At 34.9% G+C, this 15,700-nt stretch overlaps 1 protein-coding gene across 10 annotated transcripts in view; it reads right to left on the bottom strand.

The window, feature by feature from the left end:
- WDFY3 (WD repeat and FYVE domain containing 3) overlaps nucleotides 1–15,700 on the bottom strand; it is a 223,490-nt gene that overhangs the window by 51,366 nt on the left and 156,424 nt on the right. For 9 of the 10 annotated variants that reach the window (XM_036227766.1, XM_036227765.1, XM_036227769.1 and 6 more), the window contains 8 exons: nucleotides 12,376–12,475; nucleotides 10,277–10,437; nucleotides 9,132–9,361; nucleotides 7,931–8,040; nucleotides 6,390–6,572; nucleotides 5,372–5,529; nucleotides 4,220–4,297; nucleotides 2,647–2,874 (listed from right to left, as the gene is read on the bottom strand). In XM_036227766.1, the coding sequence (XP_036083659.1) occupies nucleotides 2,647–2,874; nucleotides 4,220–4,297; nucleotides 5,372–5,529; nucleotides 6,390–6,572; nucleotides 7,931–8,040; nucleotides 9,132–9,361; nucleotides 10,277–10,437; nucleotides 12,376–12,475 (1,248 nt within the window). The remainder of the gene's footprint in view (nucleotides 1–2,646; nucleotides 2,875–4,219; nucleotides 4,298–5,371; nucleotides 5,530–6,389; nucleotides 6,573–7,930; nucleotides 8,041–9,131; nucleotides 9,362–10,276; nucleotides 10,438–12,375; nucleotides 12,476–15,700) is intronic. The other variant, XM_036227773.1, reaches the window with a different exon arrangement.

Below are 15,700 nucleotides of genomic sequence, written 5' to 3'. Positions count from 1 at the left end.
CTTGTGCATGAACTAAGCAGCATGAATTCCACATTCAGTAATCATTTCCCCTATCCAGCCGCTTTTCGTTATTTTGTAAATGTATCTCCAGCATTTCTTGACTGCCCTGTATTTCCCAATATGTAATCCATTTGGTTAAAAACTAAGTTCCATATGGTATATACTTATTTTTGAGAGTGTCTAGATTCCACAGGCTGGTGAATCCCTTTGCTAAGGTAAAATGCTAATGATATTAAAGTTGTAACTGTGAATTCTCAATAGGTTATTTTGTTTTTATCTGACATAGAAATTTAAATATACTTCTGTAAAACACATGACATAAAGAAAGAAATAATTAAGGTAAATATTATGGTTATGTAACTCAAAAAGCATAAATTCAGTTAAATAAAAGTTGTCAGTTGGTCACATATTTGAGAACATACTTACATTTTAGTATTCCTGATGGATTCAATTAAAATGAGTGTTGACTCAATAAGAAATATTTTATCAAATCGCTTTCTACAGGATTAAATTGATTATTTAATTTGGGGAAGATGATTACAAGTTAGAGACTGTATTGCCTGCTGGTTTGCTCTAACAGAAGTAGGTGCTAGTAAAAGGCTACATAAGTATGGGTGGATTAATTTTCTTATATAATGTGCTAGTAGTAGAAATTATAGTATTTTAAGTTACAGCTGTACCAAGTATGGTATTCTTGACAGAACTGAATAGCTTTGAGAATAGCAAACTTTAGAGCGCTATCTGGAAAAATAACTATATACTAGCAAGTCTACAACCTACATTCTAAGTATCACAAGGACAGAGGTGGAATCAACGAGTACAAGGTAAATGGAGCCACGGTTTTGGCAGAGAAAAAAAAAATGAGCCGCGGGAACAATGCAAGTTGCTTCACATTATATGATCTGAACCACTTACCAGATGGCCCATACTTCACGTCTCCCTTATAAATCTTAGTTTCTTCAATTGTTGGGAGAATCAAATATAAAATCAAGAATGTGAAAGTACTTAAACCATGAAGAGTTTTGAAATGAAGTTTTTAATAAAATATAATAAAACTTCTATATTGAGTAAGTGGCTGGACTTAATGAACTCTCAGAGTCTAAAATCCCACTAACCAAATACCCAAAAAGAACAAATCCAAGATGTTCTTCAGTGGATGATTCTTTGTAGTGATATGACTTTCTAAATGGGTATAGGAGTTCCACGAGATTTATTTTAGAGGCAGCTAAAAAGTAGGGCGAAACAAAATACAGAATACATTCCTTTGAGAGAAATAGTAACTGTTCTGTCCAGGGGTTAATTAAGCATAGAGCAGTCAGATCCTCGGAGAGGGAGAGAGTCTTACAGTATACTTTTTCAGACTATCTTTTTAAAAAGTCTATCTTTTTTTTTTTTTTTTCTATAAGTGACATTAAAGGAAGGCACGAGAATTTTATGTTTATCAAAAAGGGGTATAGATTTTTCTTTAAAATATCACAAAACACTGGTCTAAAATCAGGAGTTCTCTAGAGTTGCCCCATCTGTTATAGTAGCAACCATCCAAATGGCTATTGAGCCCATGAAATGTGGCTAATCTGAACTGAGATGTGCTGTAAGTCTAAAAAACATGCTGCATTTTGAAGACAAGGCACAAAAATAGTAAAATAATTCACAAATAATGTTTTCACAATTCATTACACACTGAAATGATTTGGAGATTGGATAAGATTATCTGTGAGATATACCCTTTCAAGTCCCGGAATTGTGATTCCATGACAAAACTGAATTTCTAAGAAGGAAAACACTCATTTTGGAGGCAAAGGATTATTTCTGAACACTAAAGAGTTGGATTGCCATTTAGAAATGCTATGAGGATTTTCAAAATTAAATCCAGTGAATTTTATGCTCCTTTGTTTTCTCTTCTTAAATCTGTAGTGACTCTGTTGGGAAAGACTCTTATTCTCTAAGACTTAAACACACGATTCCTAGACCATTATCAGCTTAGACAAAATGTTTTTGGTCTTCTGCAAAATCATGAATGAAGGTTTTGGCAAGGGTAATTTGTCTGAAAAAAAAAAAGGAATTTAGAGGCAAATGTTTGTTTTAAACGCCTGGAGTCGGTGATGAAGCTCCTAAACATAAATGGACAGATCTGCATGTTCAGGCTATTCTTCAGCTGTTCTTTATATTTCTTCAAAGAATACTGTTTAGTACCAATATTAAATTTATTTACTTAACACTCTACTCATATAGTGCTAATTTTGTTCCACGCACACAAAGTACTCCACTAATTTTAATCAACTCAATCTTCCTAACAGCTTTTTAGATGGAACCATTATTTTCTTCATTTTAGAAATAAAGAAACAGAAACCTAAAGAGGTTTAATGACCTGTACTAGGTCACCCAGCCAGCAAACTGGCGGAAGCAGGTTTTTATATTTAGGGGTCTGGCTCCAGAGTCTGCTGTCTAACCCGCTTCGCTAATTTGTCTCCCTGTTATACTGCTGCATTTTTTCATTCTACCACCTTCGCCCTTACATTATTAACATAGTATACAGAATTTTCAAAATTAGATATTTTAGGTAATTGACTTAATAAGAAAAAATGTTTACAAATAATTTAAAATAAACGAAAAACTTCAAAGAGCCATTTAATTCTGCATACTCACCGCCACATTTGTCTCTTGTTCTGTTTCTGGCACATAAGGGTAATGGTTATAAAACATGTCATTTCGCACCATTTTCTTCCTCATTCTGCAAGGCCCTTCTGTCATCTCCAACATCCACTTGTCTAGATGGGAACCGATGGGAGGACCCCACAACCCTCGCTCCCGCAACAGTTCATATTCGATTTGGCACCACTCTTCTGTCACGTACTTCAAGGCATTTTGCTGACGCTAGAGTTAAGGAGTCCAAGTTGAGTTTTCAAGCAAAAGCAGGAGTAGCAATTAAAAGTCTAAAAATAACTTAAAACCAAGTTAATATCTGAAAACAAATCCTTATCATTTCGGTCAATATTATAAAAGTAAAATCACACTTATTTATGGTTAAAGTAAGTTACCAATTTTGTGAGGAGGTGGAGATTTTGTGGTGGCGCAAGGTGATTATTTTACCGTAACATAAATGACAGACATATATAGGATAGACTATGCACACAGCTGGACAGAAAGGTGAATGAATTATGTTATTAGTGCACAGGAAAGATGGTAATATCTCTAATGAAAACATATCGATATGTTTTCCTGTGTGAAGTGTTAAATAAACATGATAATTTAAGGATGAATCCCTCTCCCACCCACAAATTGTGAAACAGCTACCAGAACATAAACAGGAGAAAGTCTAGAAAATCAGATCAAGAAATAGTGTCAACACACTAGATTACTGATAAGCTTTGTAACATTTGCAAAGATTTTAGGAAAGAATATAAACAGGCACCTCTGATAGAGAACTTGACATTCATATAAAAAGTGTTAACAGTGGATGAGTGTAACTAACTTCTCTAATGACTTATGGAACAAAAGTATTAAATCTAAATAAAGATCTCTTTCTGCAACTAACAGTAACACTATTGAATGAATAATCATGAAGTTACATGATATAGTAATACTTATGTGTTCCTGGGGTGGAGGGCAGTGGGATTCCCTACGATAACTAATCTAATGTTATGCCTATAAAATATCAGTTTACCATTCAGAAATCTTCAACAGGCTTTTTAAATAGTTGGAAATAAAATATTTAGGATAAGTTGTTGAGTAACAATGAATTCATCAAGAAGTTTTTCACTTTTCATTTTACTGACACAATCACCAAGTATCGGTAATAAAAAAAAATCTTATTTTTAATTTTTTACTTATTTAGAATTTTAAGAGACTTCTCAGAGACTTTGATGTTTATTTTCACAATTTCCTTGATAAGTCTGAAAGACAGTGATCTGTATTATATTTTAATTTTTATTAGGAACAAAGATTGTAGCATGTCGGTATTGAATATCAATGAAATTTAGCTGTGATTTCCAACTTGTTGCTTTTTTAAAATCCAGTTGGCCCATAGGAAAGTCAAATTTTTCTATCATAAAACCAATGGCTAAAGTGGCTGTTGGCAGGGATAATTAAAATCATCACCTGATGATGAATGCAGTTCAGCAACTTACCCTTAAAATGGGTAGGAAGGTATCAGGAGAAACAGAGTCCTTTCCCACTCATGGAATGCAAAATAGCCATTACTGTGATTATGAATTCTTACCTCCTGATGTTCCTTATATTGTGTGTCTACCAAGTCACGAACAACAGCAATATGTGTAAACATCCACTGAGAAATCTCCTAGCAATGGATGGAAAAAGAAGCTTAATATTTCATGGATTTCCTGGAAAAAATGAGTTAACTAGCCTTGAAATTAATGCTGAACAATTAGTTAAAATTCTGTTAAAAGCACCACTACAAATAAACACAAAACACTCTGAAAGATTAATTAACTCATAAAACTAACGGAGGCTTGTGTGCTGACCACAGAAACTCCCCGCAATCCCACCTCAATGCCCCTTCAAGGAAGGGCTTGCTGCCCAGCTTCTGGGAATATTGTCAGTACCTTCAGGGGCCACCACAGGCGCAGAGAGCTATTGGAGCACCCCACATACAATGACTGGCTGATTTGGGGGTAAGCAGGCTCTGACATTTCAGCTCGGTACTGGTTGCTTCTCATAGGTCATTTTGGCCCCAAAGATCCACTTAGGTCAGCTAAGTCTGTTGCTGGAACTGCACTATAGCCTGACATTCCCTGTGACCAACTCTGCTTCCTTCTTCTACAAGTACTGACTACAAGGTCAGCCCTATGAAACATCTTGCACAGTAAACTCCATCTCAGGGTATGCTTCCTGGAGAACCCAGCCTGACACACAGAATGGCTGAGACTCTGTTTCTCTCAAGACACTTTTCCTAGCTGCCTCTAAGAGTCTGGGATGGCAAAGGAAGTATGATGAGAAAGAAATTAATACTGGAGATAGATAAATTTTAAAAAAATCAACCACAGGTATATACGATAAGATCTTTTTTTTTTTTTAAGCCATTTTGTTCTGTTATTGCTTTTAAATTTATATAATTATCAATAACCAAATTATTGAAAGTTTGGAAAAATTATCGAGTCAGATATCAATATCTGAATCTCATCTTATGTCCATCTATGAAATGGATATAAATACAAAACATTCATAAAGCAATTTTAGCATAATAAAATGGAAGCAGTTCCCATAATCTGGGCTATTTCTATCTTTCTAAATGAAGAAAAGTTCCATTTCAAATCATATTCTTGTACATGGTAAGTATACTACATGTAATACTACAACTACACTTTGAAATATAAATTTCTAAGAATATCATCAGAGAAACTAGACAATGTACCTGGGTGGAGAGACTGTGTTTATTAAGACCACTTTCCTTTCGATTTCTTCTCGATCCTGTTAACTTGGAAAGACCAAAGCCACTGCTGACACGGGACAACTTGGACTGAGTGGCAGGTACTAAAGCTTCTCCTCGACTTATACATTTCTTTTCATGGGCTGTGAGATTAAAATTAGATTATTTAACAATTTCTCCGTGTATTTATTAGTCTTACTTTGAATACTTTTGCATCATGGTGACAAAATATAATTCTGTAGTTACTAAAAGCAGCTTACACAGACACAGACATTCTCTTAGATATTTTACATTTACTTATTGGTGATCCTGTAGAAAGATAGCTGCTTGACAATTATTATACTGGCTGAACTTACATTTGGCTGAAGTTTCACAGCTCTACAAGATTATGCAAATTCACTTTAATGAAATCAATTTTTTGTATTAATAACAATTCCTAATCCCCTATCTAAAATCTTTAGTGTTAGATATATTTTGGAATTTAGAATGTTTTGAATTTTAAAAGGTGATATGGTACATATACTATAAAATACTACCACAGGGTCTACGGTGATACACCATAATTTGACACATTAATATTTCTGTAGCAAAATGTATGAATATTCATACCAAGAAGGATAAATTTAGGTTAGGTTTTGCTATCAAGTGAAGTTGGGATGAAATTAATGAAAAAACCCTTAGGTTTTCAGGGCTTTTTGAACTTCAGAATTATTAATAGGGAATCACAGATTCGTAGCCAAGACGGTACCATACTGAAGATGCGAGCAGTGTGTTATTTTCCAAACTTGAAGATGCCTGATACACAGTACATCTTTTTCTTAAAAACATCTGAGATCAAATCTCAGCATGACCATTCCAGAATGAGTTATACTGTATTGATTTTTATTTCTACTGCTGTCAAAGTAGCCCTTTGGGAAAGTTTTAATTAAATTTCTAAAGTGCACCCATAAACAACAGCCATGTGTAAATCTCTTGGTCACATAAAGACTGTAGACTTTCTTACCTAAATGATTCTGCCAGCACTTCAAACCAGCTTCTTCAATGAGCGGCCTTGCTATAGTTATGTCTACGTGGCCCCTTTCATTCACAGGTAGAGTGACTTTGAAAAGCTCCTCCAAGGCTTGTTTCTTACTATGTATCAATTCCGTCCAAACTCTGTTGACAGCTTTTATAAGAAGCTGACGTCCTAGGAAAGGAAAAAAAGCAACTAATCAAAAACACAGTATAAAACTACAATTTTTCTTAATGTTTTACATCTAAGAATTTCAACCATAGTATTTGTCAAAAAAAAAAAAATGTTTCATATCATAACCAGATCAGTAAGGATTATTAAGATAACCAAAAATGTGGTTGGCTACTTGAAAAACTTAATAACAAAACTTTATATTCATGCAAAAAAGACCAAATTTTTATTTATAAAATTGAAAATCACATACATATTTCAATGTCTAGCTTCTTCTATATAAGAACATACCCCTCTCATTTAAAGATTTTTAAAAATTTAAAAATTGTTTTTTAAATGAGGGGTATGTTCTTATATAGAACATTTAAAGTAAGTTTAAAATTAAGTTGTTCTTGAATATTTTGAAAAAGGAAAAAAATGAATGAATATATTAAAAGGGGTTTTACTATTAAATTCCCTATTGCTTTGGATTCCTTGCTAATCTGACTCCTGCTCTAAACCAATCTTAAGTATCAGAATCACCTGGAGGTTTGCTGATTGCTTGTCTCCACACCCAGAGTTTCTGACTCAGAAGGTGTGAGTGGGGCCAGAGAATCTGCATTTCTAACAGGTTCCCAAATGATGCTGATGTTGCTAGTCTGAGAAACTTGCTTTGAGAACCAATGTTCTAAACTGTCAGTTCCTTGTAGGGGCCGGGGGTGGGGGATGGAGTTAAAGGGAGGGGGTGAAAGTAATCACTAGGCATATGAGGTTCAAGAACTTTTAGTGAAAGGAAAGAATAAGTTAATGCTTAAATGATTGAAAGACTGAGGGTTGGACTTCCAAAGGATAAAATCATATGCAAAACTACCACACTGTATTGCTGGGGAGACAAATACTACCGTAATCTTCTAACATTTTTTTAGTAAACAGTGTGGAAATAAGAAATCAATCCACCCAAAGACTTTCATGCATAGTACTTACAAAATCAGTGGGAAAACTAAATTACAAAGAGAAAATAAAAAAAAAAATGGTAGTAATGACAACCTGTCTCAAGCAATATTTATTTGTCTCTAATGGGATATGCCTAACACTATCAACAGATAGCTCGCTTTATGGTAGGTGCCAGGTGGCATCAGCGCTACTAATTGTGTAAATGTAAGTATCATTAAGCCTCCCAACGTTCCTATGAAATGTTGAGGTCTAGAAATATTAGTGATTAGCAGTTTTCCTATCTTGACATAAGGACATGTGTAAGCTAGCATGTCAGTGTATGTTGGGGGGCATATCAGTGTATGTACGGGTGTGCCCTACTAGGAGACTGGCTGTTAATATTAGAAATAAATGAGCAGGAAGAAAAGGGAAAAAATTGAAGTAATTACCTTCACTAATATCTTGGCTGTAACCACCATCTGGTTCAATGTCAGAGGGGATCATGATGTGCCATGTTGTCATGCGGGCTTCTGCTTCCAGTCCAAATCCATCCACGTTGCTGAAAAATTAGTTTAAACTGTATGAAAGAAATGCTTGTAGCTAAAAACTAAAATAACTAAGTATTACTTTGCAGACACAGGTAAATTCTGGCTATATTACAAAGTTACAATGTACTGGCAGACATACATTCAGCAGATGCACAAAACAGAACATCTAGTTTATCATGAAAATGCCATTTTTAAGGGGTGATCTCACAAATCCACTTGACTAAATGTAATTAAACTAAACTATAGTGTGAAGATGAGCATCTTAATATTTAAGATGGTTTGTGATCACTATTAACATTTTACCTAAAAATTATAAAAAGTCCATTTAGAGGCATTTCCTCATATGCCTGGGTCCCCTACCCTCTCTCCAGTTTCTCATCTCACCACTCTATGCTCCAGTAACAGTGAAGTACTTGCAGTTTCCCAAGTGTGTCATAGGTTTCTTCCCTCTGGGCAACTAAATAGATCTACGTCTTTCTTCCTATATCACTCTTCCCTGTTCTCTTTGGAGGGTTAACCACCTCCTCAACCAGGTTCAAGATGTACACCTCAGCAGGTGTCTCTTCTAGGTAAGGAGTACCTGTTACATGCTCCCAAAGCACCTTACCTCTGGAAGAGCACTCAGTACACCTGAATGGTCTTGCTTAGTTATCTGACCTCCCTCCTAGACTGCATGTACCAAGACCCTGCCATAGGGTCTTTCTTGCTCACATCCCAGTCCCTAATTCAATGCCTTGCCCCCAGAAGACACTAAAAAAATAACTGTCGAAACAATCAATGGAAAAATACTAACTTCACCCATTTAACGTATACTATTATATTTATTTATTGTATTATTTCTTTTTACTCCTCTTAACCTCCAACAGTGTGGATTGTACTTACTTAAAACTATATATGTGACATTGAAAAATTTAGAGATACGAAATTTGAAGAAGACAACTCATTTCATTGCAAAAATGCAATACTTGCCTTTTGCATTAAGTTTTAAATAACACTGAGATTAAGGGGAAAAAATGTTACTATCAGAAAAGTAGAACAAAGAGTCCTAATGGAATAACATCAGAGACAAATTCGGGGTAGCAAATGAACCTATACGACTTACCTTCCAACATGTAGATTAATAAGGCAGTGAGCCAGACAGCTGATGAATTCTTGGTCATGGTTCCCAGGGCCCAGGATCAAGTTCCTGTTTACAGTCAGCACCCTGAGCGAATCAAGGAGAGCTACTTGCTGTGGAACTGTTTTGTGTGCTCGTGAGAACTGGTACAAGATGGTCCTGTTGAGGCAGTGATAAACCGCATCCAGTGACAATCCCTGTGATCTTCTTTTTGACTAAAGACATGGAAGATTCTTTATTTAGTAAAATGGACAAAAATAAAAGATCTGCTTAGCATTCACACATGAACATTAACTACTAAGGTTATTATGTACCAGATGGCATGCTAAGTACTAGGGTGCTACATCTCCTACCACACAAGTTTTGTTAGGGTGAATGATCTCTACCAAAAAATGTCTGAGAAAAAAAAAAATCCACCTAAAATGTTAGTAAAAAACTTCTTTTGACATTTTAGTTTTATCCTCTCACTTGAGAATTTTTATTTTTGGCTTAAATCCAAATGTCTCTTAAAAAAATTCTTAGGTGACATTAAAGAATCCATGCACCATATAACAAAACATGCTAATAGTATTTCCTACTTTCTACATTGTATTGAATAATATTAATCACTTGTGCCAAACTGGGCCAATATTCCTTAGTTAAAGGTACCATGAACACAAACTGAAATGACATCTTCAAAGGAACAAGGACTATAATGGACTTTGTAAAGACTCAACTACAAGAAGAGAATATTCCTTTCATATCAACTCTTCATACTGCTAGCCTTTATACACTTATGTACAGTACCGTAAAAACCTACCAAATCATATTAGCAAATTATTAATATCAAAAGGAGGCTATATAACTACCTGGATAGTAAAAAGTAATACCAGTGGGGAGGTCAGTCAAGAGACCACAGCTTGAGAGAACTAGGCAACTTCACAAGGCACATACTGGCGCCAGGCCAAGGGTAAGGGGGACAGGGTTACAAGTCTATATTTTTTATTCACTTTAAATAAGCTGAGCTTTATATTAAATGTTAACATTCATTATCTTATTAGTTACACTTATTTCCAACAATTTTGACCCCTTAGTCAAAGTTTTTCAATTGGAAAACATGTACTCTACAACTAATAGTGACAATGGATTACCTGTGCAATTAGTTGAATTATAAAATCTATAAGAAGTTTAGATTCTTTGTTGAACATGCCTTGCCAAAGCTTGTCCACCACACGTTGTGTGAAATAAAATACATTGTTCACCAATACCTGGTAGCTTCCTCCACTGGTAATAGGTAGAGATGCGTCTTCCCCTAAATTCCAGCAGGAAAAAGATGTCTAAGAAAATTGATATCTACCAGCACAAGACCAGATCCTCAAACAAAGCAGGCTAAGGCAAAGTGAGTACAGCTATCACCTTTAGAAATAAGACCACTAGCTCTTATGTACTATAAAAAAATGGTGTTCATGGCAAGAAATCATGATAAATGTTGGAGGAAATAACTTCTACAGGATAAATGTGTTATAGAGATGGTGGAGTCTCTTATTGACTTGAGACAGTCAGCGATAAGCAAACAGTTCTTCAACTTAAACTGTCAGTGACAGATGATCTCCATTTGAGAGAAAAGTCAAGTCAGTTTATTAGCTGTAAAGTGCGTCTGTATAACTAATAAAGGGTAACACAAACCATCAAACAAAACTCTTGATTCTGGAGTAAACCTTTAATTGCAATGAAGCAATGTAGGCATAAGAGAGGTTCGAAAGAATTGTGAAAAATAAAGTATAATCAGTGAGATGGTACCAAGGGGTGCCTTTCGCCCCCTCCATGATTGCCATCAACACTGTCTCTCTGTAAAAGCTACTCACTGTCTTCAGGGTACTTGCTGTGTGTACACACTATTACAAGATTAATCCTCCTAGCTCCTCCTCCTTACCAGAATGCCCCCTCTAAGACCCTCCTTTCTAGAAATTCTGTAGTCTCCACTAATTGTGATTATTCTAACATAACTCTAAATTACTCCATTATGCAAGACTCTCCATTTTGTGTTTTTATGTAGTAAGGTGATACTACATAAGTAGTATCTCAAGTGGTAAAAACAAATACAAAAGTTTGACTTGAAGCCATGCTTTGAGAGTTACCTGTTAGGACAATACTAAAGATTTTTTGGCAAATTTACTTGGGGGGAGGGGAGGGATAATTTAACAGCATGGACACCCTATGATTAATATTATTACCTGCAACTCAAGTAGCAAATATACTATAATATCATTACTTTTCCTTCTCTTTTAAATTGTACCTATAAGTGTTAGTTCCACTGTAAATATATCAATTTCATATTTTTATTGCAACTAGATAGAGATATAAAGAAAATATATTTTAATGTGTTTTGAGTTTATGTCCTGGAAGTCATCCTAAAGAATAACATACATATACCTATAATCCAACAATCTCACTCAAAAGATTATGTATTAACATTATACATGCATGTGATCCGTATGGACAGGAATGTTTATAGCAGTTTTATTTTTGTCTCAAACTGGAAACTAAATGTCCATCAACAGCAAAATGGATAAATTTAGATAATCATATGATGGAAACTATATAGAGATGAAAATAAATGGACTCTTGCTATATGCAACATGGATAAATTACCCAAATACAATGTTAAGTGTAAGAAGCCTGACTAAAAAAGATACATACTGTATGATTCCATTTATAAAAAGTTCATAAGCAGGCAAAATAAATTTGTCATTTTATATGTTGGGACAGTGATTTAGCGTGTCATACCTGGGTCATGGTAGGAGGGGTGTTTATGGGGGTGCTGGCGATACATTTCTAAGTGGTTTTATATAAGCATGTTATATGGTGACAATTTATGGAGATCTACATTTATAATTTATAAGTATGTTACAGTAAAAAAGTTAATTTAAAAAAGTATTAGATATTCATAAAAATATCAGTTCATGTAATATGACTTTAAAACATCTGTTTCTCTTTCCCTGACCTTTTCCTGCCATCCTAAAGTGCACAGATGTGGACAAACAGCTAAGTACTTCCTGTTGTTGATCTTTATCCCAGATTCAGAGGAAAGAGCTGGATGGGCCTTTTCCTCATTATAGAAAAATACCAATAAAGGGACAATGCACAGAAAAGTAGTAATGAGATGAACTTCAAGAGATACACTTGGGTTTAAGAGAGAGAAGGAGAGTGAATATACTTTTAAAGTAAAAATAAAACGTAGTATTATTACCCAGTAACACATCAGCTGCAAGCAAATGGTCCATCACACTATCCAAAATGTAAGTCTGAAATTCTTTTTGCTGGGTTCTTGTAGATCTTTCAGGGGAAGCCTAATCAATAAAATTTAGAATAAGAAACAGCACCAACTAAACAAAGAAAAGGGCTCAACCATAAAATTACATATCAAAAGTATTAAAAAAATTTCCTGGAAAATAATAAAATGTAACACTAGAAATGACATATATTCTTAAACTTTCTTTTATATTTCTGACCATAGAATTAAAAAAAAAATAAAATAAAGCAAAGGTAAAACATCTTTTGAATCTATTTCTCCAAAAACAGTATTCTAAACATTGTAAGTATTTAATAAACATTTGATAATTTATTATTATACCTCATTTTCAAAAGAGATCTGGCAGTTTATAAGGTACAGATAAAATAAATCATAAAAGCTCATTCAGAATCATAATGAACTCAAGGTGCTTAATGGGGTAAGTAATAATGAGGTAGTTTTCATCGAATCTTAGCTAGACAAAGTTTTGGAATCTGCAAAACAGAGAGACCACTGAACACGGAGAAGTGGCTTGATCAGTCAACAATATTTATTTTTACTTGATTACAAAACATTCTTTTATATTCTGTAAGGATTTAAGGCTGCCTCATTCACCAGTACGTATTTAATCTTCTGATACCTCTCAATGAAGCTGTTACATAAGTGATCATGACACAGAATTTACACTTGTTATTGGTTCTAGTTGCCGGGTTCAAGTGTTCTTGCTAAGGTTTATACTAGCCTAACTTTTAAAGGACGTGACATTATGAATGCATGCATAGTTGTCTCGAAGGCACTTTTTTAAAACATTCGTTGGACTACTATTATATATCAAACACGGTGCTTAGTTTTATGCACTTTATCTCAATCTGCAAAATATTGCTTTTAAGTAGATACCATCGTCCTCATTTTAGAGATAAGGTAATTGAGGCTTTGAGAAGTTAAAAGTCACTTGGTCAAGTTGCAACTAGGATTCAAACCTCATTTTTATTAATGACAAAGTTCATGGCCTCACCTGCTGGTATACCTTACTCTCTCAGCTCTACTAAAAATCTCCATTTTAAAGTTAACAAATGCACGACAAGAACGACTCTGCTATAACCTCCTCATCATTCTTTCAGGTAAACCTGCTTGGCCCACCACATAGCAAGGATGAGATCGGGACAGAATGAAGACAGGGGTAGCACTATGGTCTGCTCTGGCCTTTGGCTGTCTGATGTCTTCCCTGTGAAAACAACATCAGTCTCCAGAGTCAAAACCTCCTTTTTGAGGCCTGGGGATACCATGCAGAACCTTCGTGTGCATAGGCCAGGCAGCCTATGTGTGTCTTCTGTCCATGCTGAGAGCACTGTGGCTCTGGGAAAAAGGGCCTTCGGTTTTCTGTTATTTCTGTAACTTGCTGAAGCCCTTAAAAAGAGGGTTTTGAGCTTCTTCGTTCTGACTGCAGTATTCTTCCTGGCTCTTCTTCTCTGTTATTTTACAATGCTCTCTTTGCCCATGTTTGCCGCTGTCTTTTGGTTTGTTTGCTGCCCTGCAGTCACCCAGGGTGGGTTTCACTCTAACGTGAATGGAGTGGTCTTTTAGAAGACTGGCTGGAATACAGTAAACTCCTCAAACTATTGTTTATGGTATCAGACAGGCACATGCTTCAACTCAGTCCCCTGACTTTATCTTTCCTTCAGGTAATATGCAAATACTTTGTGATCTGTTCTCATGCACTTTCCTTCTGCTGCCATTGTGGGTTTCATGTGCAGCATATTCAAATGGCCCTCCATAAGATGACTGGTGGTGACAGCAGAGGACACTGATGAGTGGGAGGCGGGAGAAGACGCACTAAATACCCTTGTATAAACTAACACAGGCCACTTAATTGTTTGAGTCTTACGTGCCAGGTACTATGTTATGAATCCTCAAAGGCAGATTCTATTTTTATACCATTTTAAAGATAGGCAAACTGTACGGGGTGAAGAAAACAGCTTGGCCAAGTCGCATAGCTATAACCAGCACACATTTAATTTCTCAAAATACTTTTTGCTGGGTGATTTACATATATTTAATTCTCACAACAATCATGCAGGGGAAGACAGGATATAATATCATTTCCCAGAGAATAAATTTAGCTCAGTGAGATTCAAATGCTTATATAATAAACAGGGCCAGAATTCAAACCAGATATTTCTCACTCCAAAATCTGTGTTCTTCCTGTTATACCACGCTGCCTCCCTTGCATATGGCCTCAGTATTACACTCAAGCCAGTCTATATGAATGGGAATCTTTTACTGTTATACACTGTTAATACGGTAAAATTTCACCCTTTCTCATGTAATATAATCAGGTAAGTAGATCCTCTTATAATGAAATTCCAACAGTCATAAAACTAAAGATGGCCTGGCTTAAGTGCATCAGACTGGAAATCAACTGGCTCAAATCCCTTCCTTCAAGTAGGTAAATGGTAAATATATAGGATAATTCTCTTCTTCAGAAATAAAGATTTCATAATCATAACATTCAAAACCATATGCTTGTAATTTACTTTTTCACACCATAGGAAGGCATGGAGTGCAATAGTATTTTCACTCATTATTTTTTGTATGTGTATTCTATATATGTGTATTAGATTTAAAGTTCCTCAAAGTATTAACTGTAAAAACAAATTTGTATTTCTCTTATTAGATAGTATCATATCTTCTGTTTAGAAACTACCAGGGATATACCTATATTTAAATGGTTTGAAAATAGTTAAAGAGGTTATGATCTATATGGGAGTCTCCATCTTGACAGTGCTTCTCTCTGAAATATAACCCTACCACTCTCGACTCTGTAGTACAATTGGCCACAATTCCATTGTGGGGCAAATTAATGTCTACAACAATTAGAAGGTTACCTCAAGGTTAACACATTTAAATCATTTCTTCAATTAAATTAATTAATTAGTTTAGAAAGATGTTAACACATGTTATACCAAACTTTCCCTACTTAACAGTACAGAAAACCAAAATAAAAGACAAATATATCATTTGCCCATGGTTAATTAATTGGCTATTTGAGTTCCTATAAGACTCAAAATGTTATCACTTCATATCTTCCATAAACATGTATTTTATTCTTTGGCTCAGTTATGCGTTTTTGCTCAAATCTCTTCTGAACTTTATTCTTTTATTTTCTTATTACCATTTCATTTTGCATAGAATGTTTCAAATTCTTACCCAATGCACTAAGATACAGGCCTTAAAACATCTGCTGTGGTTTTAAGGTTTCAAATAAAAAGTTAACTGTATTAGC

Source organism: Rousettus aegyptiacus, unplaced genomic scaffold (assembly GCF_014176215.1).
Source record: "Rousettus aegyptiacus isolate mRouAeg1 unplaced genomic scaffold, mRouAeg1.p scaffold_m13_p_10, whole genome shotgun sequence".
Taxonomy (NCBI): Eukaryota; Metazoa; Chordata; class Mammalia; order Chiroptera; family Pteropodidae; genus Rousettus; species Rousettus aegyptiacus.
Note: the sequence above shows the minus strand (reverse complement) of the source record. Positions and strands in the feature narration are given on the sequence as shown.